At 44.9% G+C, this 26,176-nt stretch overlaps 1 protein-coding gene across 3 annotated transcripts in view; it reads right to left on the bottom strand.

Moving 5' to 3' along the window:
• Positions 1 to 5,539: 5,539 nt before the first annotated feature.
• Positions 5,540 to 26,176, bottom strand: part of LOC308507023 (carbonic anhydrase 13) — a 32,982-nt gene continuing 12,345 nt past the window's right edge. Inside the window, exons 5-8 of one of the 3 annotated variants that reach the window (XM_081071248.1) lie at positions 25,306 to 25,368; positions 24,625 to 24,780; positions 6,383 to 6,530; positions 5,540 to 6,287 (exon numbers count right to left, since the gene is read on the bottom strand). In XM_081071248.1, coding sequence (XP_080927374.1) covers positions 6,223 to 6,287; positions 6,383 to 6,530; positions 24,625 to 24,780; positions 25,306 to 25,368 — 432 coding nt within the window. In that variant the 3' untranslated portion in view covers positions 5,540 to 6,222. Of the gene's footprint in view, positions 6,531 to 14,784; positions 16,811 to 24,624; positions 24,781 to 25,305; positions 25,369 to 26,176 lie in introns of those variants that run through there. The other 2 variants (XM_081071247.1, XM_081071249.1) reach the window with 2 other exon arrangements.

Here is a 26,176-nt window from a genome sequence, read left to right as displayed (position 1 = left end):
TTGAAAGCAAGGACTTGAACAGATTTGTGTACATGAATATTCATACCATGTATCCCCGAAAATAAGACCGGGTCTTATATTAATTTTTGCTCCAAAAGACACATTAGGGCTTCTGTTCGGGGATGTGATCCAGAAAAATCATGCTAGGGCTTATTTTCCAGTTAGGTCTTAGTTTTGGGGAAACACGGTAGCTGCATCATTCATAGTCACTGAAAGGTGGAAACCACCCAAGTGTCCATCAATAATGAATGGATAAACAAAATGTGGTTTATACATGCAATGAAATGTTATTCATCCACAAAAAATATGAAGTTCTAATATATGCTGCAACATGGATGAACCTTGAAAAAAATGATGTTAAGTAAACAAATCAGACACAAAAGGACATATACTGTATGACTATTTATGTGAAGTATCTAAAATAGACAAATTCATAAAAACAGAAAGTAGAAGAGAGGTTACCAGGGATGGGGAGGAGGGACAATGGGGAGTTATTGCTTAATGGGTACAGAGTTTCTATTTGGGATGATGAAAATGTTTTGGAAATGCTGCTTATGGTTGCATAACATTAGAAATGTAATGAATATCGCTGAGTCTTACATTTAAAAATGGTTAAAATAGCAAATTTTGTTTTATAATTTTTATCACAGGTCTGAAAAATCTGCAATGCAATATACCAAAAAGCATTGAATTGTATACTTGAAGGGGGTGAATTGTATGATATGAGAATTATATCTCAATAAAGCTGTTTTTTTAAAAGCTCACCTATAAAAATCCTCCCTCTGCATCTGAATTACTATGGTTGGAAAAAGGCACAAATACATTTAAAACATATAATACTTTTGGGATTATGTGTTTCAGTGGACAATTTCCCTTTTCCTACTTACAGTTCCTGAAAGTATAAAAAAATGCTTTATCTGCACTGTTATATTTTGACTATATTTTTTTTTTACAAGAGTACACATTCTGAGATAACTGCTTAACTCACATAATTTGAATAGAACATTAGCTGATAGTAATGGTTTCCATCAGAGCTGGGCTTCCTGCTGTGACAAGGGTAAAAACCACTGTCGATGAAGCTAGGCAAACATCAGCTAACTTGAGGCTGAGACAACTCCAGATTTTTAAAAAAATGTAATATGTTTAAAAACAGTTTGGGGAAAATAATATATATCCATTTTTGCTCCATAGGTGGAAGACAAACCCTACCTTTTAAAGGAAATCTGTATTATGTTTCATTACTCAAGGCTAACAAGGTGAGGAAGAAAATAACCATCTTATGGTGCAAAATGAGTGAGAATTTTCCTGGCATCATGGAGCTTTCAGTCCTTCCTCCCCCACCTACTGGATGGACCATTCAACCTCTCAATTGTAGTCTCCTGTAATTTCTCACCTGCAGTTTTTCTTATGTTCGAATACAAATAATACAAATCAGGGTGGTAGTGAAGATCAAATGAAATGTTTTATAAAGTGTTCAGTAAATGTTAATGTTCAGAAATGAACTAGAAACACCAAGTGGCAGTTGGCTCAGGAGGACGCGTCTGACCTTTCCCCACGTTCCCAGGTGGGGGCTGAGGTCTCATTTTCTCCTCATTCCCCAGAACGATTAACTGCCTCCACGTGAGCCACAGAATGGAAGCTACCTGCCCACAGCTCCTCCTCCTAAAGCTGTGCACTGCACTCTCCCACATGGCAGACTCTTCTTGTCAGAAATGCCTTCCCATACAACTTTTCTATTGCTGCCATAGCAAATCACCACAAACATAGTGGCTTAAAACAACACACATGTATTATCTTATAGTTCTCTCGGTCAAAAATTCTACATGGCTCTCACTGAGGTAAAATCAAATTACCAGGGCTGATCCTTTGTTTTTTTTTGGCAGCTTTAGGAATGACTCTGTTTCTTTAACTTTTCAGCTTCCAGGGCCACCTACATGCCTGGGCTCCTGTCCCTTTCCTCCATCTTTAAAGCACACAAACAGATGGCCATAGGTACAGGAGAAGGTGCATCGCTTGCCATCAGGGCACTGCAAATCAAAAGAGATCCAGTGAGGTACCACCTCACGCCTGTCAGCATGGCTGTCATTCAGAGACAAGCAGAGAGATCCAAGATGGCAGAGTAGATAGACCCTGGGCCTACATTCTTCCATGAACACATTAAAATTACAACTAAACTGTAGAACAATCAACCTGGAGAACCATCTGAAGTCTAGCCAAACAGAAGTCCTATGCCTGAAAGTGTAAAGAAGAAGCTATGTTGAGATGGATAGGAGGAGTGGAGATGCGAAATGGGCCGCACACCTGCGTGTGGTGGTTGAGAATCAGGAGGGCATCTTGGCCGTGCAGGTTCCCCCTGGGGGAGCGATGGGCCCCAGCCCCACACCAGGGTCCCCAGCCCATAGTACTGGTGCTGGGAAGAGGAGCGCCCACAACAACTGGCCGTGAAAAACAGTGGGGATGCCGACCATCCAGGTGGCATGGAAGGCAGTGGGAAACCCAGACATTCTCTTAAACGGCCCACGCCAAACTCACTTGCTCGCAGGCACTCACCTTGGGCTCCAGCGAAGGGACGGTGACTTGGCGAGGAGTCAAAGGCATACGAGGAGCAGAGTAAGGTGTATGGTTTTAGGAAGAAGGCTGGAGGACAGTCAGTGTTTTCCCTGTGTGGGATCCTTCTCCCATGCAGCTGGCAGGCGGCTGCCATCTTTAATGTGTTGAGCCCTCCCCCACATGGATATATCTGAATCTGATTGGCTGCCATATCTATCAACAATTACTTTCAATGTAAATGGATTAAATGCTCCAAAAGACATAGGAGAGCTGAATAGGTAAGAAAACAAGACCCTTACATATGCTGCCTACAAGAGACCCACTTCAGATTGAAACACACACACAGACAGAAAGTAAAGGGATGGAAAAAGATATTTCACGAAAATGGAAATAAAAAAAAAAAAACAAAAAAAAAGTTGGGGTAGCAATACTTATTCCAGACAAAATAGACTTTAAAACATAGGCTATAACAAGAGACCCAGTTATCTTACTTCAGGGTATTTATCCAAAGAGAATGCTACTTCAAGGGGATGTGTGCCTCCATATGTTCATTGCAGCATTGTTTAAAATGGCCAAGATGTGGGCAGCCTGAGTGTCCATCGATGGAAGAATGGATTAAGAGGAGGTGGCACATGTATACAGTGGAATATTGCTCGGCCATGGCAGGGAATGGGTTCTCATTATCCGTGGTGTCATGGATGAACCTGGAGGTTATTATGTTGAGTGGAGTACGTCAGACAGAGAAAGACAGATGCAATGTGATTTCGCTTATATGTGGAATCTAAAGAGCAATATTAACAAACAAAACAAAAACAAACTCATAGATACAGAAAACATTGATGGTTACCAGATGGGAGGGTGCTTGGGTGTGTGGGCAAAAAAAGGGGAAAGGATTAAGAAGTACAAATTCATTGTTACAAAGTAGTTATGGGGATGTAGGGTATAGCATAAAGAATATAGTCAATACATTATAATAACTATGTATGGTACTAGATTTTTTGGGGTGATAGATGGGAGGCGGCTGGGGGGCAGGGTAAAAAGGTGAAGGGATTAAGAAGTACAAATTGGTAGTTACAAAATAGTCATGTGGATGTAAAGTAAATCATAGGGAATATAGTCAATGATATGGAAATAAATACATATATTGCAAGGTGGGTAATAGTCAAGGAGATCACTTCTTAAATTATACAAATGTCTCACCACTGTGCTATACACTTGAAATTAATAGAAAATAATATTGAATGTCAGATGTAATTGAAAATTTTAAAAGGGGGGGAAAGGTGAAGGGGATAAGAGGTCCAAATTTCCAGGTATAAAACAAATGAGTCATGGGGATGTAATGCACAGCACAGGGTTTATAGTCAATAATATTGTGACAGCATAATACGGTGTCAGATGGTTGCTGGACTCATCATAGTTATCACTCCTTTAGGTATATAAATGTTGAATAATTATGGTGTACCCCTGAAACTAACATAATATTGTATGTCAGCTATATTTTTAATAAAAATCTTTTCAAAAGACAAGCGTTGGAGAGGCTGTGGGGGAAAAGGAACCCTCATACACTGTTGGTGGGAATGCAAATTGGTACAGCCATTATGGAAAACAGTATGGAGGTTCCTCAAAAATTTAAAACCAGAACTACCTTATGGTCTGGCAATCCAACTTCTGGGTATATTTCCAATGGAAATGAAATCAGTATCTCAAAGAGATATCTGCACTCCTATGTTTATTACAGCATTATTCATAATACCCGAGATATGGAAGAACATAAGTGTCCATTGATGAATGAATGAAGAAAATGTGTAAATATGGCCTATATACATGTGTATATATTTACACATACATATATGTACATATATCAAATGTTATTTAACCATAAAAAGAAGGAAATGCTGCCATTTGTGACAACATGGATGAACCCAAAGGACATTATGCTGGGTAGAATAGGCCAGATACAGAAAGACCAATGTGCATGCCGTCACGCATATGTGGCACCTAACAAGGGCCCGCTCACAGAAACAGTGCTGAACAGTGGTTGCCAGAGACGGAGGGGTGGGAGATGGGGGGTGTTGTTCTAAGGTACAAACCTTCAATTATAAAATCAGTAAGTTCTGGGGACCTGATATACACTATGGTTAACAATAGTCAGTCATAATGTGTTACACACTTGACATTTGCTAAGAAAGTAGATCTTAAGTGTTCTGACCTCACACACACACCCAGAAAAGGTAACCCTGTGAGGTAACAGGAGTGTTAATTAACTTGACTATGGTAATCACTTCATCGTGCATATGTATGCTAAATCACCGTGTTGTTCATCTTAAAAAATCATGCTGGACAGTTAAATATATATAATTTGTATTTGTCAATCATGCCTCAATAAAGCTGGGGGAAATAGAAAAAACATTTTTTAATTAAAAAAAAAAAAGGTGCACAGCGTAGACCCTGCTTCTGTTGAGACATCTCTTTCTCTCACTACAATCGGGAATGGCTCTCTGCCTGAAGGATTTATGTGATTAGCCTGGGCCCACCAGGGTAACTGGGATACTCTCCGTTCTCCAAGTCTGTACCTTTCTTCACATTTGTGAAGTTCCTATTACAGTGGGAGTCACTTAGTCACAGCTTCTGCAGATTAGGACTGGGCGTCTTTCAAGGTCATTACTCGGCCTACCACAGTTTTGAGCAGTTCAAGGGTCTGTAATAAAAATGAGCACGTTCGCCCACTGCCATGACCCGCTGAGCGTGCTTCTCCCTACACCCATCCCATGAAGCCCTCTGGTCTCAGACCCCACACCTCGTCCTCAGAAGCCTTGCTGTGAGTCATAGACTTTAATCATTAAGTCACAGTTAGCTTTTCCATCATCACCCAGGACAATTTTACAGACTCCTGCCTCGCAGATTGACAGACTCCATTTCCAATGTGCCTATAACTCTTTTCTGTAAAGTGGTCGCAAAAGGCATCAGATTGTTTTTCACGAAGCTATCCATTGGGGAAAATGACAAGGAAGCGAAAAAAGATAATACAGTAAAATAGTTGAAAACCAGACCCCAGGAGGACTGGTGATGGAAGAGTTTATTGTCAGTTTGCTACATATATTCTTAACGAAAGCGGCTGATCGCCCAGTCCATTCCATGTGAGTGGGGTTTGCAGTTCCACACCTGGAGCCAAGACTCGCTCCCACGCCCCGAAGGACGTGAGCAGCTTACGTCCCTGACGTTCATTTCAGCGGTGTCTTCAAGAGTGTATCCGTCAGAGGGTTGGGTTGTCTCACCTCGCTGTGCAGTAGATTCAACACCGGGCTGCTGTTCAGGATCTTAAAAGAGGTCACTCCCAAGAGACGAGCTAGGAAAACTCACAATGTGGATAAGAAAACCACGAACTGTCTTAAGGTTTCCATGCGGTTCCAGGATGTCAGCTCAGGCACCACACAGGTCTTAACCGAAGCATTTGCTGGAAAAACATCTGGCTACCAAAGTGAGATCGGGTTGTTGGGTTCATTCTATTTTCCCTTGTGTTTCAATGTTTGAATGTCCCCTCCTCAGGGCGAGGGCTGAACCAGCTTACCCACTGATGTGGCTTCTGGATTTCCCTCCTGAGTAGAGGAAGAATGGCTGCTGTCTGTACACAAGTCCTTTTACAGTGACTCTGACCTTTACCAAGTCAGTTGACTATCTCCAGTGGTCCCTTTGCACGTCACAATTCATTAGTAACAGGTGCTCCTTGTCCCACTGGGCTGGACTCGAGGAAAGACACAGCAAGCCCCCGCTTCTAGCCTGTGACATGGGCTGGTACTGGCATCACAGTCTGAGGCAGGACCCTTCTGCTTACCTGGTAAGATGCTCCATCTTCTCACTTTACGGGAAGATGGATGAGGAGGTCCGTGGTGACACCCTGGCGAGACCGTGGCTTTGCATCTCGCACAGTGGATTCCTGGGGCAGCAGAATGTGACAGGCTGTGGAAATAGAGGGTGGCCACCTGTGGTACGAGAGGGACCCTCTAGGTCCCCAGCATATGCAACGCCAACACCCAGGATTAGGGTCATGCTGGTAAAAAGGAGCTACTCTTAAACATCTTTTTTGAGTAGTACAGACCACAAATTACATGTAAGTTATATATTTTTGCTACTCACACTTTTTAAATGCCCTTATCCAGTCTAATTTCATGGAGGAATAAAACACCCATGCTTAAGAACGTTTTCTGTCATACAAAATAAATGAGGGGCTATAATTCACACTCGTCCATCTCCCTCACGAGACGGTCCCCCCTCAGGTCAGGCACAAGGTCTATTCACCTTTGGACACTGGCATCCATCACAAGGCCTGGCAGAATGGGGACTCAGTAAAGGACGGTTGAATAGATAAATAACAAATCTTACTTTTTATTCACTTACCAGAGGTTATCACCTACTTATAACTAAATGCATTTGTTCAAATATGTTAAACAAGCACCTACTATGTCTGATGCTGTGTTAGTTTTCGGGATCAAAACAGGAAATAGATATGCCCCGGGCCCCCAGGGGGCTGCAACCACCGGCCTGGAGAGGGAGAGGCAGCTGCCAGCTTAAGGTGGGCAGTGAACAAAGTGTGTGGGAGCCAGGACAACGCTCTGCTCAGCCCTGGGGACAGAGGGGCCCGGGGGATTCCGACAGGAGGCTGCTGGGTTAGAGGTCAAAGGGGCAGAGAAAGGGAATTAGATGGAAAAGGAGGACGTGTGAGCAAGAGAAGAGGGAGAGCAGGGCTGGCGCAGGGAAGGCAAGGTGGTCGGAGAGACAGGCTCTTGTGGGCGGCATGGTGGTGGCCGGAAAGGTGCTGGGGGTTGCTGGGGCTGGAGAGCGCTGGGCGCTGGGACTCCCGAGTATTTGGGCCCCACTCTGCTGGCAGTGTCACCCTCACCAATGTGTGTGGCCAGGGAAGAGCACCGCAGCCCTGTGCCTTAGCGAGACGATGAGTTCAGGGGTGAGGTGGCTGCACTGAAGGCTAGAGCCCCGGGCAGTGCGGCCTGAGCAGGGCTGGCCGGGGCCTGGGCGCTGAGTTACTGCCCAGGAGACCGTTGGGGTGCACACACAGCTTCCCGGTTCTCGGACCCAGGAATGGGTGAGGTCAGGCATTCCGTGGCCCCATCAGGCCAATCCTTACTGCAGGTCCCATGCAGCCAAACTTAAAATGAAATTTTTAATGCAACAAAGCCAACAAACATATGGCGTTTTCCAGTTAAAAGCCTGGCTTCCCCTTGAACGCATATTGAATAAAGAAAGACGTTCTTTCCTTGCTTGCTCCGACCTCAGTGTTGGCATCTGTGTGACACCACAGACCAAATGTCTCTGCTTTATGAGCAGAGAGATTAGCACCACCCAGCAGTGTGTGACATTCCTCAGCCATGTGCCACTGCCCTGCCATAGTGATGTCATATGGAGGTGAGGAAATGGGACAATTGCTTCTGTCCCCTCATGAGCTTGCAAATGGAAATACCAGCTGGAGGGTTTGCAAGTGTCACTGAAGACAATAAATGCTGCTTTGGGCTCACATGCAACCTGGACCCTTCATATTATGAAGTGCGATGGAAGTTACTGCGACTCTGTGATTTGCAAGCATGGAGGGACATTCCGTGTATCTGGTTCCTTCAGTTTTCCACTGCATTATCTAGCTTATCAAACGTAAAACAAATGATCAAAACTTTGTGAGAACAAGATGCACTGGAGAGTCATTTTTTTAATTCCTGAAAGGCCACTTGGTCACAGTTGTTACTGGTGTGGGAGTGAGAATCTGAGGGATGTTTTCTTGTCTTTGATGCGATGTTTTAAAACCACTATCTGCGTGCGCTAAATATATTAGCATTTCCCCACAGAGCCTCGTCAGTGAGCAGCACTATGGAATTCTCTCCTCTCCAAATTCAGAGGCAAGATATCTTCTGGGAAAGTCCCATTCCTCGGTCCCTGAATAACCCTTTGTAAGTGGCTCCTGAAGTTCTTCCCTCACGGGTTCAGAGTGCCACAGCTTTCTCAGCTGCTTTCCGGCCACCACTGACCACAGCACCTCAGGGAGCTGGCACTGCCACCCATCTGGCCCGGCCACAATCAACATCCGGCGTCGTGAGGCCCAGCCTGCCTTTTAAGCTAGGTTGATCCAAATACACTCATGTATGGGGCTAGTTTTTGTGTTGTTTGGGCTTCCGTTTGGTCTTTGCTGTTGTTTTGTCAAAGCTGTTACCCTTGGTAAGCGGGAGTTCACTCGCTGTGACACTGTCCTTGAGAGCTGACTTGGACAGGCCTGCTTGGCAACGGTACTTAAAACATGTGCAAATGTCTGTGCCCTCGGGGCCTAACTCAGTGCCGGGAAATGTGGTTAGGACACAAGGACAGGGGGGAAACAGCCTATGTACAAAGATGTTCATACCAACATTGTAGCAACAAAACATGGAACCAACCTAAATGTTCAACAATAGAAGGCTGTAAGTTATCCTATGATTAGTAGTGTTTAAACTTGAACAAAGGGATCCCGCCCTCGGTGAAACATTAGACATAAGCTAAATGTGCATTTGAGTTCAAATATTTTACTTTGGAAGAGCAGCGGAAGCACGGGGCAGGGGTCCACCTGTGCTCCCACCCCCTCCACTCTGCAGGGCCCCAAGCCCCCTCCGAGAAATTCACAGGGTGCCGTGAAGACAGTGTGAAAACTGGCTTTTCTGTTGTCACTAAAAGAAAGAGAGTAGCCACATCAACAAAACGCTTGCGAGACTGATAGGGTGGGTAGATAGCTAGAAAGGAGCAGGAGAAGGAGACCCCTAGCCCCGGTCAGAAAGCCCCTGGCTGCAGCTCCTACTTGGGTCCAGGCCTCTTGCAGCTGCCCTCACTGGCCCAGCAGGACTCCAGGCGCACACGTACCCCTGCATCAAGGGGATGTGTTGTTAGAAGCCAGAGAAGGAAGGAAGACACACTGCTCATGAGAGGGTGCATGCTGCTTATCAGGACCATTTTAGTGAGCTTCTCAAACAAATCATAAACAGGAATTGGACAGAAACTACCTTGAGAAGCAAAAGGGAGGATTGGGCAGCTCAGCAGGAGAGGGAGAGAGGAGAAAGGAGAGGGGAGGCAGTGCTACCCACAGAAATCAGCGCCTTGGTACAATGTGAGGAGAGGCTTCCCCCTCCTGGGGTCAGGCTGCTGCACATCTTAGAGTGTATCTGCCTTTGCTAAGGAAACGTCCTACCCCCCGGCACCCGCACTGAATTCTGTCCCTCGAGAAGACAAGACCAGAGGAAATTGTCACAACCGGGTAAGAAGACTGTTTCCATAGTCGTGATAAAGGCGCTGAGTGGCACTCACGCACATGTACACACACGACACACGTGCGGGCACACACACACCCTACCTGTACGCCCACGAGGGCATAACATGTGTGTCATCGAGATGAGAAAGATGGTGGCTAGATGATCGCAGCTGGTGTCATGTCACAAGGCTGGGCTGGAAACATACTTCCGCTGGGTGGAAGCGTGTGTCCCAGTCCCTGGAACCACGAGCCGCTTCTGACTGCAGCGTATGTACAAAGATGTTCCTATCAACACTGACAGGTTGTCTCCTTCGCACAACGACGCGCCCCGAGGAGGCCAGGCCCCGGGACGTGAAGTGACTCCTCTCGTCTAAGAGGGGCAACGCGTGTGTTATGTCATCGACACTACTATTACTCCTTGTCTGTGGATTAGGAAAGCGAGACCCTGAGAGGGTAGGAGGCTTGCCCGTGCTCGCAAGCCATCGCCTTTCCTCCTGCTTCCTCCGGATTACAATCAGCGCTTCCTTCCTTCCAACCTCAGATCCAAGCACGTGCAGAAAGAAGCGCTCACATTTGGGCTCGGAGACCCCCTCCCCCTCCCCCTCTCCTCCCCTCCCCCCATCCCCCGCCCCCGCAGGGGCCGAGACCCGGCCCAGTGGGGTCTGCGCAGTGCACGGAGGACTGAGGATACCGGCGCAGGTGGCAGGATGCTCCCAGCGGGCCGGTCGCCCGGAGACGCACCTGGGGCGCGGAGGGAGGGAGGGAGAGCAGAGGAGGAGGAGTTATGGGACAACAGGTGTGAGCGGGCTTGGCTGCACCTTGAGCTCCTTGGGGACGCTCCCTGGGGACGCTGAGAAGGAAGCAGGCGGGGGCTGGAAGCGGCGCCAGCAGAGGAGAGAGAAGCCTGGCTGTGTGTGGAAGGCCCCTGGGGTCCAGCCGCCCCGCGCCAGGCCCCGCCCCCGCGCCAGGCCCCGCCCCCGCGCCAGGCCACGCCCCGCGGCCAGGCCACGCCCCCAGAGCGAACCAGCTTTACTTTTCCGACAGCGCCACCTGGTGGCTAACACAGGAACACCCCCTGCGGGCAACACCTTTCAACACCTTTCAACACCTGCCTTTTTCACCTTTTAGGGAGGTGACGCTCCGTTTTCCTCTCAGAGGTTCCTGATTCCTGTTAAAATACTCTTTTTCTTTCACGTCAGATTCTCCCTTTCAAATACTGACCATTTACTGCGAGAACTTGCTTCTCTCTTCGTTCCCCCCATCCTCTCCTCTGCTGCCTTTCTCTCAGCGTGTCCACCACCCTCGTGTTGTTCCGGAAGACACGGGGTCCAGGGCGAAGTGACCACCTGAGTTTGGAAATTTGGCATCCATTAAGTTTTGAGTGACAGTCTTGGAGTGAGTCAACATTTGACAGTAAGGGTTACACCTTTCAACTCTGCACGGCAACTTCGAGAAGACTTGCAAAGCCCTAAAGCACGACTGAAAATAGTTTGTGAACATACAGACGTGTGCACACTATTGCATGAACTCACATATGAAAGACTGCAATACCTTGTTAAAGCTTGTGAAGGAACGCTGCACTGTCTATGTTGTACCAAAGCTTATATGTAAGTCTAGACCCCCATCTTCTACAGAAGGAAAAAATTCACCCAGAAAATTAAGATTGTACTGTGAACCTCTATGAGGTTTTGTTTTTTGCTGAAACATACGTGACGTATACCATTGTGTACGTTTAAGGTGTACAACGTGTTGACTTGCTATGTTTTCCTATTGCAATGTGATGGCCACGTAGGGTAGCTCTGGTCACGTCACGTGATTCTCACTTCCTTGTGGTGAGAACATCTCAGGTCTTAGCAACTTTGAGGTCCATGATACAGTATTGTTGATTATAGTCACTGAGCCAGGCATTAGATCTCCAGACCTATGCATCTTCTGGTGACAAGTTTGGACCCTCTGACCAACGACGTATGTTATTTTACATGTGCATGAACAAAAATTCAGTCAGTATTGATTGATACCTGTCATGTGCTATGCACTATGTAGATGCTAGACATACTGGTTAACAAAATAAAATCCTTGTCTTTAAGAAGGTCACCTCCTGGTAGGAGCAGCAGACAGGTGACATTAGAAATAAGTAAGTACCATTAGGTTTTGTTGTTGTGCTATGGGCTATGAAAGAAGAGTGAAACAAGGGAAGGCGGGAGAGTACTGGGTCTATGTGAGACGCTGTGTGGGGGCTGCAGTGGGGTGGGTGGGACGGCAGCAGAGCATGGAGACAGAGGCAGCAGGTGCACAGGTCACACAAGCCATCATAAGGACTTTGCGTTTTCTTCTGTGTGATAGGAAGTCGCTGAAACATGGACCTCAGTGGAGTGAAGCCGTCTGGCTGCCGTGGGGAATGGACGAGCAGACGAGAGCCGGGCGGGGAGAGCAGCTGGGAGCCAGGGTTTAGGAGGAGAGGCCACAGGCAGGCCTCGCTGACTGACTGATGTGGCTTCAGAGAGACGGGGTGAGTGACTGCGAGTCTTGATCGGCTGTTGGTGCCATTTACTGAGATGACACTCTTGGAGGGCTGGGCAAGGGGACGGCACGTGACATTGAGGGGTCAGTGAGGGTGTGTTGGTGGTAAGGTGTCTGTCGCACGCCACGGAGCTATTGGATATGTGAGTTAGAAGTTCTGGGAATGGGCTGGGGCTGCAGATTTAATATGGGTATCAACAATATAATAAATGTTGTTTAGAGTCATGGGGACAGAAAAAAAATCACCCAGAGAAGAAGTGAAGGAGAGAGAGAAGGACAGACTGGAAAGCAACAGATGGAGAGGAGGGAGGAAACCAGGAGATGTGTCTCAGAAGAAGAGCAAAGGGGTCAAGACATGTGGGGTGTGTGGTGTGTGTGTGTGTGTGTGTGTGTGTGTGTGTGTGTACAGCTCCAGGTCTAGTAAATCATTTAATTCATGATTAGGCACATAGTATTTCTCTGAGTCTGTGCCAAGACGAAAGGGAATAAAGGAAGGTGGGGGAGAAGCAGCACAGGCAACCTTGGGCTTGGATTTACGACTTAACTGCAGAGTGTTCTCGTGGGAGCTCACCCATAGCAAATGATGACAGAGCAATCGCTGTGACCACGTTTTACCAAGTCATCTGAACGGTACTATCTGACCTGGTGGTAAATCGACACATCTCCAGTGAACCTTTATCAGTTCTAGGGACTGATTCAAGCATTAATCTATCACTGAGCACTGGAACGTGGTAGGTATACCTGAGTTCTTTCTTTCATTAAAAAAAAAAAAAATCAAATGGAATGTGTCCTCATAACCTTTTCAACCTTGCTAATTTTTAACAAGGATACATTTTCATCACCTATGACAAGGAGTTTTTGCTTATCACAGGAAATATAGCCTCATAATCAAGAAAACAGACAGAGCTCTCTGTTTCCTCGTTTCCGTAATGTTGCGTTGGGAAGCCAGATTCAGCTTTGCTTTTCCTTAATAGAATCTGTTTAGTAAAAGCATAATTGGGGCTAGAATTTCCAAATCTTGTGATGAGTGAGCAAAGTCAGCGAAAAGGGTGCTTCTGGGAAGCTCCAAACACAAGAGAAGCTTTCATTGTTGGAGGAGGGAGCGCTTCAAGCCAGTGTTTGTCTAGGCTCCGATTTCTAAAGGGAAAAATACAGAGAGCGTATCGACTACAGAGCAAATCAAAGGAGCCAGTCGATGTGGGTTTAGCATTGTCGTCTCCCTGCCTGACGTCAGGGTGTCCAAGTGGCAGATGGAGAAACCCTACACAGCATGGTCCCCACACCAAGAGAAAGGGCTCTGCTGGGGGGGACCCTTGGGATCAGGGCTGCAGGAGTTTCAGAAATCCCAAAGCTTTTTATTACATAACAACCCTGAAAAGTGTCATCCAAAGTCTTCCTATATCTGCAAAGCCTCTCCGTAGCCAGGGATGGTGACTAGTCTGACTCCCATTCATCGCTGTCAATGCCCCCATTGCATCTGTGTCCCTGATTTTATGCTCTGCTTCTCATCTGTATCAAAAGCGAAGCTTTCCGAGAAGAAAATGCCCATGAAAATAAAACAGGATGAAATGACAAAACAGGTACGCTTTCTTATTTTCTTCGTCTTCTTTTTTATCCATTCAGTAAGTAGACGGGAACAATGTCATTTCCAGTCTGTGGGGTCTATACTGGGACCTTCCCAATCAAACTTGAGAATAATAATAATAATAATAATAATAATAATAATAATAATAATGGTTTAAAATTCTATACACCAGCCAACAAGCTCTAAGAGTTGGGCTTTATAATCTGGACATTATGGATCAGAGCAGGCATATGAAAACTTCCCTTAAGAGGCAGAATAGAATGGCCTTTAGATGTGAAAGTCCTATTGGAGTGGATGTGTTGACATGTCCAAAGAACGGATGGGCCAACTAGGGAAAAGGCTGATTTTTCGCACAAGGAGAGAAAGCTGAACACCACACATGTCCGTATGCTGAAAGGACGCAGTGGGAAGGACGCAGCATCAGCACAGCTTTTGTTCCGATGGTTCGGCCGACCGTGCGTAACCCCACCCCAATCACAAGGATGTGGAACAAATCCAAACTGAGGGACCTTCGATGGAATCGCTGGCCTATCATCTTCACAAGGGTGAGATCATGAAAAGCAAAGAAAGACGGAGGAGTGGTGCCTCCCTGAAGGAAATGTGACCCCTGACTGAGCGAGTCACTCTCGAGAGGGGTGAGTGGGAATAAGGCGATGTCAATCCCGTTGTGTGAGCTGTGCCACGGTCATGTAGGGCAATGTCCTAGCTTGTGGGACACAGACCTGCAAGTGTTCAGGACCCTCAAATAAGTCGGGACAAAAATGGTTTTTGCTGTGAGTTTGAAATCGTTTTCTAAAGAAGAAGTGTAAAAACACAATCTCATTCTGTGTCTTGCGTATACAAGTCCCTGACACAGTTCAACACTTGTCTCATTTTCTTTATTGTGGTTGAATCTAATTTAAATTAAAATACAAAATGCTTAACAAACATACATCCAACCCATGTTGTGGGAAGCAAAAGAGACACTGGTACTTACAACTCCTTTATCTTCTCAACAGATAACACGTTAACACACACTTAGACCTTTGCCTCCAAGAGAGAAATAAATTAGCAATCTTCAAGGAAATCAGGGCTGTGGACACGTTTTTAGTCTCCCGAAGTCCAATGTGTAATGGAAAGCACACCTTCCCATTACAACACTGGTGTTTTTAAAGCCATTACAACTTCTGGTCACACAGGTAGATTTGGTAAGTATTCTTTTAAGAAGAAACAATTTTTAAGAGATAACTTCCATCTTGTAACATTAACTTATAGTACATTTGATCACAAGTGGCAGGATAATTACCAAAGATAATTTTTTTACATACTCAGTTCATTAACTATTTACTATGTGCCAATCTCCTGCAAGGCCTTAAGCTATATATTGTGAGGAGAAAGTAAAAATGACCAAAGTATCAGCTTCAGTCTTTGGAAGCTCATCTTATGCAATTATATCCATCACCGTTACACAATTTCCTGATACTCAGTTATCCTGTCAAGAAAACTATCACAGGATAATTTCAATTCTTAAACCCTCCATCCAGAAGAAGAGAGGTGTCTGAAACAAACCCTCACAATCAAGGAACCCCAGTTACACTTCACCAGACGTTGGCAGGCATGTTAACACGTGGTCAAGTCTTAAAGGTGGTTACTAAGCTAACACTTAGAGTCACTTCTTGTACCAGAAAAAGCAAAACGACCCCTATGCCACCCTCTTTCACCAAAAACAGAACCAAAACGTGCCAGAGTAATAGGCTAAAGTGAATATCAAGAGCCACCTCACAACATTGCCTAAGACATCAAGGGACATGTATAAAGGGGACACAAGCTTTGCCAGGGAAATGGGTGGAAGGATTTGTGGGCAGCTTGTATGTTCATAGGAGGCTCAAATAATTTTCCCCCCAGTTGGCAGTGACCTGCACCAGGCTGCTCCTTGCTCTGCTGCCAACACACAGGGCAGAAGTAGGCGACCCTGCCTCATGCCCGTGGGCCGCGCTGCTAGACCTTGTGATCTGTTGGTTTCAAGCCACGTTAGTGCCATAAATCGGTGAGGATCACGTCTGATCGATCATTAGCCAGTTTATCATTGACGTTACCAGTGAGGGTAACATACGGCACAATTCATTAGTGCTTAAATAGCCATTTCTATCCTGAGGACTGTCTCACCGAAACTGCAGGGGCTATTTGTGAGCAGTGCAGTAGCTCTACCCACCCTCCTCCCACCCCCCTTGGTCCATTCTATCAAAGGCATCGGGAATGAGAGTCAGCAACATAATCAACACAAAGCTTTGCTTTGAAAAGAAACATGATCAACTTTTTATAACTGGGAATGATATCAAGACATGAAGCAGAATCACTTGATTAGAAAAGGTATCACAATTGTATCCTTCTAGAAATGGGTGTAGTTTTCTCACCAAACACCACAAAGAGACGTGACTGACTCAGTCCCGACGACAGGGGAGCGTGTTTACTATGTTCTGAGGTTTGCGATGGCATCATGCCTGCCCACAGAGGGAAGCAGACGGAGGGAAGCAGAGGAATTTCACGAGTTTTGATGCACAGCAAATGCTTTTTACTGCCCGACTGCCCCGGAGTGCAAAGCTGAGACACAGGAGTCCAGTGATGACAGAGATCCAGTCTTCTTTGTGGTGCTGAAGCTGAGAGCAGAACGGTACCGCAAGCTGGCATTCTAGGGAAGAACTGTAAGTAGGGATTCTGGTATTCGGTTTGGTGTTGTCCCCTCTCCGCAGACATGTTGGGGGGAAGGGACCCGCTGGTGACAACTTTTAATGGAAAGAGGCTCTCACTCTTCGGCCCTTCAGAGGCTGTGGAGGACGATGGTTGCTCAGCAGAAAGGCGGCAGCTTCGCCCTCGGCAGTACAGAGCAGCGTGCGGAAGGTGGCCAGCTGTCGAAGAAAGGGGAAGACCATGTCCTAACACACAGCGTTTACGAAGCACCCTGGGTAGGATGCTGACAAGCGTATAACCTTCCCTCTACCGGGAACTAAAAATATTGCACTGCAATTTTCCTAAGTTATGGGTCACACGTAGTAAAGCAGCTCCTTTGCTCAGTTCTCACCACTATACAAATACCTACGGCTGCGACAACTAAGTATTTGAAGAGCAAAGTAATGAGAGGAAACGTTTGCAGTGTGGTTTAAAGAGTATAGTTTGTAGAAATCAGAGAATGTCGCCTACACCGGCACAATGGAACGCTGGCTTCCAGAATGAGGTCTCGTTCCTGGTTCTGCCACGACCCGCCATGTGACCTGGGCCAAATCACCCATTGTCTCCTGTCCTCAGTTTCCTCAACTAGGACAGGAAGCATTGGGTTTGATCCCCTCAGTAGGGGTCGTCCGGCTCCTGGAAGCACACTGACCATGCACAAGCACCCCGATATCACACGGCTGGAGTCTCCTGGGAGCCACGTGGTGTTCAGCCTGCAGAATTCTGATTGCCTTCCTTTAGCTAGAAATGCTCTTGTTCTCACCATACTTGTACCTGGTAAACAACCACCCATGGAAAAAGCCCAAGGTCATCAACCTCTGATAACATTCCAATACAATTTAAGTCGCACAGACATATTTCTGTATGTTTTCATCTCCATGGCTTAATTTTTCTTATTACAACAAATACCTACCCTGCAAACTTCAGACAATACTAAAGTATTAAGAAGAAAATGGAAAATACTAGTGATTATACCACAAAGTATAAGCACTATTAATATTATAGAGTATAGCCTTCCAGATATGATTCTGTATATAAACACACACACACTTGAGATATTTTATTGCAAAAATGAGCTCAATTATACATCTCTTTTGAAACCTTATTTTTTTCAATAGGTAAATGTGTGTATATATATGTATATATATATATATATATATATATATATATTATATATACTAGACATCTTTGCATGTCAATAAATATAAATACATGTCACGATTTTTCATTGCTAAAAAGTTTTCTATTGTAAGTGCATTTTCTAAATTATTTAGCAATTCCGTGGTGATTTAATATTATTGAGATTTAGCACACGTCTACAGTAGTAAAATAAAGATTGAGTAAATTACTGGACTGTCTCAAAACATTCACCCTGCCACGACGGTCTCAAAAACATTCATCCAAGCTATACTGCCTATTAACACAAGTTAAGTTTTTTGGTGTTTGTTCTGCTGTTTTGAGGGAGGACAAAATTCTTAAATTATTGAGAATGAGAGCCTGCATTCCCTAAACTTTGCTGGTCCCTTAAGAGCAGAGCCATGCAGATTCAGGTAGGGACACTGCCATCAGGACTCCATCACCACCATGACTGCACTGTTTCCCGCACAGGCTGGGCGTTGGGGGCCTGGCGGGTCCGTCAGAGCCAACAGGCAGCAGTTTACACCCACGCTCTGTGGAGATGGACGAGCAGCCCTGAAATTCCACAAGTGATACTTTGATGTCTTTTAAAAGGGCATAGATGTGGGGAAGGTAAGACAAAGAGTTACAGCGTGCTCCCATTCCCGGTTCACTAGACCAGGTCATTGTCGCTAAAGCCAGAGGAGACTGAGGTGATTCTCTGGACCTGTCAACCCTCTGAGCTCTGGGACACAGGGAAGACACCCAGCCCTGAGGGGGTCCCCTGGAGATCTCGCTTTATTTACCCCTCTACGCCCTGCTGCCCTCCTGCCTCTGCAACACCTTAGCCTCCTAGGTCTAAAGCTGGAACCCCTCTAGAGCTTTCTCTGACCAGCCTGCTCATTTCAGCAAGACTCCCTCAGCCCGTCCTGATGTGTCATGGAGCCCCTTCCCTCCTTCCCTTCATGGCTCCAAGCTTCCTCCCCGTCACTGAGCACAGGGAGGCAGACCTCACGCACGCCAGTCCCTACTCGCGTTTGCTTCTCCAGCTGTGGTGTCCTCTGCCACCGCCCTGGCCTCACAATACACAGCCTGCTGCACCCTCAATGTCATCGCCCCACCGGCCACTGGCTGCGTTCAGGCAGAAAATCTGTCCCTCTGTCACTAGGGCTGACACAGCACCCACCCAGCTACGGGCAGGGGTCTCCCAAGTCAGCCTGGAAGCCCAGGTGGCTGGGACCTGCTTTGCTGTTTCCTTTGGCTCTAATCCTGAAATCTTCTTGAGTAGTAATCCCCGTAAGCAGAATCACTCTTTTCCAGTGTTTTGTAAACAGCTTTCATTATGTCACTCTGGGGCTCGAATGTCTCCAGCAGCACTCCACCGCCTGCCAAAGTTGAGAAATCATAAAACAGGGCGTCTCCTATGGGACACGGAGGGCCAGGCACTGGGTGAGGTGCTTTACGTTACATGATCTCAGTTTCCCCCTAAGGCAGCCCCACTACGATCAGCAGTATCCGATCGTCCCCGTGTAAAGATGAGGAACGTGAGGGATGGCCGGGGACCTTCCAATAAGTCATGAACTAACCACACACTCCAGTGCATCTCTAACTTTGTCTTGCCATTTTCCCCAATCTCTTTTTATTTCCTTTTTATTATGGAAACCTCCAAATGTACACAAAGATAGAATAACAAACCAATTTGAACCCCCCACCAGCTTCAGCCGTCATCGACACACAGCCGAGTTCATTTCATCCTGACTCTCACCCATTCTCTGTCCCCAGAGAATGCCTCCCATCCTGTCCAACCGGAATTATTTGTCTGCAAATTCCAAGGATCATTTCATTCCAGGTGCAAACACTGGAAAACAGATCTCTAAAATGTGTAACATTTCTCACCCTAGGAAGGCCCCCCAACAAACTTGTTAGTGTGGCTTCTGAGCGACTCCCCACTTGGTCCACCATTCCTTTCTAGATGCTTTCCTGTCAGCTCCACACACTGCTCCACTCTAAGCCACTTCTGGGAAGGGCAATCCCCGAGATTCTGAATGAAGAGATGCTGATTAGGTGCTTCTTAAAAATTCAGGTCCCTGGACCCTACCTATCCCAGAGCTTCTGAATGGGAATTTCTGATAAGGCCCAGGGACCCACATCTGGGCACCCTTCCTTGGGCGGCTCTTGTACTGCAGATACTGGGTCACCACATACTCTGTACTTCCCTTTCCTGCCTTCACTTGTGCCCTTCCGTCTTCAAGCTCCCCTGTCCTCAATTGCTGCCAACCGATCTCCCTCTCTTGACCAGCCCACATGTCAGCTCCTTCAGGAAGTCTTTTTCTTATTTCTCCAATGAAAACTAGTCTCTCTCTTTCCGAAGCCCCCTTAGACTGTAGGTTCTCCCGCGGTACCGAGCACAGCCGCCACGTTACAGCTTCCATGCATTTATTTTGTCCCCTCTGTTAGTTTGTAAATTACTGGAGGACAAGGGCCACTTGTAACACTTCTTTGTCTCTTGCCTCATGCCTCGCGAGAAGTGGCAATTTTTAAAAGAATCTAGAATTGGCTTGCACAGTCTCTCCTACAGCTTAGAACTTCGATTTCAAAACAAATTATACAGTTCTATGGAGTGAGTCAAAATTAACGTTCAAGTGAATGAATTATTTCCTCGTTTCACAAATAAAGATGTCCATGTAGAGGAAAACATTTTTGGATTGTTAATCATCACGAATTACAAACTACAAAATTTTACTATGAGAAAAGGACATTAGAGTTTTGCTTCCAGAGATGCTGGACCGAGACCCTGCAGACCACAACTCTAAAAGCAGACATAATACAAACACAGCTGGCTACAGGTACTGGGGACAGGGAAGGGGGCGGGGAGCATTCACGATCATGTGAAGCGGAGATGGGACCTGTACAGGTCAGGTTTGTTGCTCCAGTTTTTCACCTGGAACCACAGCTCACCTGGGACAGAAAAAGCCAGAGAGGGGATCCCCAAACTCAGTACCCAAGAACCACACACGGACATCTCTGAACGGAGACCAGAGGTGCTGCACAAACAAGAGAATTTGCAGTTCGAGTCCAGGCAAGAAAGTTACCTGCTAACACCAAGGAAACAATACTCATAGAGAAAAATAACAGAATCCAGAATCTCCACAACGTAACGTTTATAACATCTAGAATACAATTAAAAACATACAAACATACAAAGAATCAAGAGAATGGGACACATTTTCCAAGAAAGAAAAATTAACAGAATCAGATGCAAGATGAACCAAATTTGGAAGGTACAAGGATTTTAAAGTGGCTTCTGTAACAATTGAAGGTTATATGAAGTTAAACAAAGCATTATTTTAACACCTGAGAAACCTCAGCAGAATAATGTAAAGACTCAGCAGAAAACTAGAAATAACAAACGTCCTGGGCACTGCCACAATATATGAAAATGTGTCCACACAAAAGTGTGTATGGCAGCTATTCCTAACATTCAAATATGGATAACTATGTTCCTAACAGCTCAAAATTAGAAGCCCCCCACATGCCCATCAATTAGTAAATAAGGTCTTTTTAAATAGTGGTATATCCATACAACAGAATATTACTCAGTAACAATAAATACATAAAATGGGTGAATCTTAAAAACATTAGGCTGAGCAAAAGAAGTCAAAACCAGAAGTCTTATGCTATACTATTCCACTGAAATAAAAATCCTAGAAAAGGCACAATTCGAGTGACAGCATCTCAGTGGCTGCCTGGGGCCATGGGTGAGAAGAATGGAGAGTGCAAAGGGGCATGAGGACCCCTTGTCGGCCAGGGATTTATTGTTCATCTTGAGTCTAGCGGCAGTAGTTGGTTTCCTTCTGTGTAGTACGGTTATACATGATAACCCAAACCATCAACTGCGCACCAAAATTCATGAATTTTATTGTATGCAATTTCATAAGAAAGGAAAAAATGGAATTTTAAAAAGAGCATAGCGTGAAAGCCAAGTATTCTGCACACTGAGTTTCAGCAGATGAGTAAGCCCATTTAGATAATTCAGGATAACCCAAAGAGACTTGGCAAGAAAAAGTCAGCCTTCCAAAGACAATGACAGATCTGTAACCCAAAGTATCAGAAACAGTATATCTGGCCTGGCAGTTAAATCAAGCATTTCAGTAAGTGACTCTGGGGAGAAAAATGGACTTAAATCAAGAAAAAGAAAATGAAAACCATCTGATTTACCCTTTCGGTCAAACAGTGACTTGGCAAGAAACAGCAGTAGAGAAAAAATTGGCACCGTCTTACTAAAAAGAGGATTTAATCTTCACAGCCAGTGACATTATAGGGTGGGATTGGAAAATAACTAAGACTGACGTTTCCCAGCGACTTCAAAAATAAAGAGCTGCCAAAACTGAGATTAAAAACCATCTTTTGGAAAGCAACTCTGAAGTTGGTGGTACACACAAAAGATGTTTTCATTTTACTTTGCATGAGAGAGCTAGGCAACTGAATAATCTTATGAACCCTCTTGTGTTTTGAACTTTTTTAAATAAACTTTTTATTTTACAAGATTTTCAGATTTGCAGAATTATTGCAAAGTTAGTACAAACAGTTCTTGTGCACCCCACACTCAGCTTCCTCTACTACAGACATCTTACATTAGTGTGGTCCATTTGTTACCACTCATGAACAAATATTAATATGTTATCATTAACTGAAATCCATTCTTCACTCAGATTTCCTTTGTTTTTCCCTAATGTCTTTCTCTGCTCCAGGATCACCCCAGGAAAACGGCCTTACACTTAGTAGTCACATGTCCTTGGGCATTTCTGGATTACGACAGCATCTCAGACTTACCGAGGTTTTAGATCACCTTGACAGTTTGGTGGGTAGTGATTAGGTATTTTGCAAAATGCCCCTCACTTGGGCTTTGTCTGATGCTTTTCTCATGGTTAGACTGGGATTAGACTTTTAAAATATCTTTTGCTTCATTCTTTAACTCTTAAAAATCACCACAACATCATATTATAATAATGTAGATTATCATTCATAATCATTTCAATCTGGTTTAAAATGAAAATGTCTGCAAGTGTTCCTGCTACGGTAGATTTAAGGGAATGCTTCAAAGTGAATTACCAATCACACTAAAGTTGTAAATACAGCTAGTATTTTATATACTCTCCTGTGCAAAAAAACCCCAAGATCCACATTAATAATTAATTTTAATTAATTGAGCCTCAGATAAGATAAGGTAGTGACTGCACTAGGCAGTTATAATTCCTAGAATTACAGGGAGATATTTTGAATTAGGTTACGTCACGCATTTTAAGGAACTAACACATAGTTTGATATATTTTCATCTAAATCACAGGCAAATTTTTAAAAAGTTCTCTTCCAAGTGGTTTTATGGAACACAGATATCCTTGAAATAGGAGGAAAAACATGACGCCCTTATTGCTACTACCTCGTTATAATGTATTAACTCGTACTGTTACTCTGACACGTAACAATCTAACAACCATTGCAAACACTTTAGCACATGAAGGGGAAAAGAGGAACTCCCCTAAAAAGCCACTGACTCAGTGACAAGTCATTGTTCTCATGACACAACTCACCTCATTTGTGATGGAAAAAAAATCCACAGGCCTTTTCATGTCAGCCAACCTCTGGATTTGTATCCAGACCTTTACAAAAATTTAATCAGTATGCCCCGGTTTATTATTTGGCTTTCATCGTAAGGACAAGGTCAACAGAAGTTGCACGTGTTCCACAGAACAAAGGGAAATGCTTGCTCCCTGACGTGGCCTTGGTAAGCGGGAACCAACTCTAGTCTCTAACTGTGGGGAAGACAAAAAGAACTAGGCAGATGGGCCAGCCCAGAACACAAGGGCTTTATTAGCTGCAAAAATTATTAGACTGTGTTCTTGCTAAGATTTTCACAACACCTGATTCAAAGGGAAACCAAACCAAACTGAGTAAGCACTGCATCCCAGAACACACACCGACCGACCGCCTGTAACAATATCCAGTCACAGGGTTCCTGGCTCTGAGCAGAGCTTCTGGGCAAACAGCCTGAGCCTGCAGACAGCCCGGCCCTGCAGGAAGCTCTCCAACCACAGATCAGAACAATGACTGGGGAACCAACCAACTTCACGAGAAGAGCACAGGGGCCACCCACAGCCTCTAGCAAAGAAAACTGAAAGCCCCTCAAGCAGCCCCACCAAAGCCAAAAGCTGACACACAGACTTCGTAACCTCGGCAGGCACGCACTGCCATGGCACGTCTCAGGGTCCACTTACTGAATGTGAAATCTGTAGGAGGAGCACATCTAGGACTAAGGAAAAAGGGGAAGGCACCTCTTGATGCAGCCCGTTTCCTGATTTTCCCGTGTGTGGCCTAGCCGGTTTACAGCTCAGATAAAACAAAACAGAAGCAAACGGCGATGGGTACTTCACTTCCATCAGTGACTGCCAGCAAGTTACATTTTGAAGACGTGGGGAAGAGATCATCTAGTACTACAAGGTCAACTAAGAAAGGGACATGTATGTCCTCTGGTCCAACCACACACCTGACTAATGAAGGGAAAACAGCAAAAATTAAGGGCATGGTTGTTTTGCTGTTTGTTTGTTTTTAAAAAGATTCAGCTCTTCCTAAACTACCTGAAAATCGCACATTCTTACTTCTGAAATCTACATTCCCCCCACTTTCTCCTTTGTTCAACATTATCATCTACGCTCAATGTTGCCTCACTGTCTTTGGAACTTTCATGCTTATGTGAATTCCCCACGCGCACATATTAAACATTTGGTTTTCTCCTGTTAAAAGTAAATACATAAAAATAAAAAAGATTCAGCCCAGTTTCCTCTAAGCTATCAGGACCAACCTGGAGGGAGTGACTTACCTGCTGAGAGCTGATATTTATAGGTTGTTTTAAAACAATCCATGTGACGCTTTCAAGAAGAGGTGGGACTGTCAGAGAACCAGGGTACGTCCAGTAATCCCAGGATGGAGGAAGCAGAGACAATGGGTCAAAATTTGTGAATCGAGTTTGTTTCCCCTGGGGAAGAAAAGAGAATGCCACAAATCATAATCAGAAAGCTCTACACAGACTTCAAAGTAAACATACATCCCACAAAATATTTCTTCACTGGAATGTATTCATTCATGGAATTATTTAGTACCTGCATTGTGTATTTTAAAAACATATCTGCTTTAATCTAAAAATTTTATAGGAAATAGGATATCACTTAGATTTGTTTAAGAAGCACGAGATTTGTTTTCATATAAGTGGTCTTTAAAATGCATTGCCACTGAAGGCTTATTCTGCAAAACTCCAATAACAGAAACTAATTATGCATAAATAGATGTGTCAGTGATCATTTCAGGTAATGGAAGACAACTCCCAATTTTCAGGAGATAAGTGGTAACCAGTTACTTCTGCTCCATTGGTGAAGGTCCTTGAAACCCACTCCACAGAAGGGAGGACATGCTACGTCTCAGGCCTCCGCTTGCAAAAGATGGCAAGAGAACTCAGGAAAAACCAGGAACGTATGAATCATTAGTAAACCAGGATTAATTTTACCTTTTCTTTGATGGAATCCAAAATGTCAGTAATCTTTTGCAGTTGAGGATTAAGTTCGCCAACCTGAAAACATGAAATTTCAAAAGAAATGATTACTGTTCCAGATCGGGTCTGAATCACCCCATTTCAGGCACTGTTTTAAAATTCTTTTTTTTAAAAAAACAAAAAACAACAACAACAACAAAAAAACCACAAACCAAAGACCTATGCCTGCCCAGAACAAACAGTGATTGTCCCACAATGCAGCTCTGTTCTTCGGGCCTAATCATGCCTGAGGAATCTGAACAAGAGAACATTACAGGGCAGCTTGATCCCCAAACCAGGAGCAACAGCTTCCCATTTCTTTAGCTTTAGGAATGTTTAAGATACAGGTTAATGTGAGAGATACCTTGCTTAGGAAGCTTCTAGAATACCTGCGTTATTAAACCAGATGAGACCGTCAGAGCCTACATCCAATCTATTGTGAACATGAGAGGGAAACATCTCCCACTCTCAGCCTAAAATGATTTGAGGTCCGCCTTACGGCAATCTAACACTGTGAGCAGAAATCTTCAGAACAGTGCCAGTAGCTCTTTTCCTTCGTGGAGTGGGTGGCAAAACAAAGGTGCACACCCTCCAGGAATGTGGTCCCAGTGGGAGCTGAGCGTCCCCACCCACCCACAGGTGTGATGACAGCAATACCTGCCTCGCCACATGTGAAGACAAGACTAAAAAGAAGGTCACTTCATGTAGGACTCCAAACCATTGTGGTCCAACTCGTGCCTGAAACTTCAGGAAGTTAAACTTGACTCTGTCTCGTATCTGTAAATATTGTGTAACCGGGAAGAACTGAGAATACAGACTCCCTTCTCAGGGCCTCAGTTGTTATTTC

Source organism: Rhinolophus hipposideros (assembly GCF_964194185.1).
Source record: "Rhinolophus hipposideros genome assembly, chromosome: 13".
NCBI classification, from domain to species: domain Eukaryota; kingdom Metazoa; phylum Chordata; class Mammalia; order Chiroptera; family Rhinolophidae; genus Rhinolophus; species Rhinolophus hipposideros.
The sequence above is the reverse complement of the archived record's forward strand: the minus strand, read 5'-3'. Positions and strand labels throughout refer to the sequence as shown.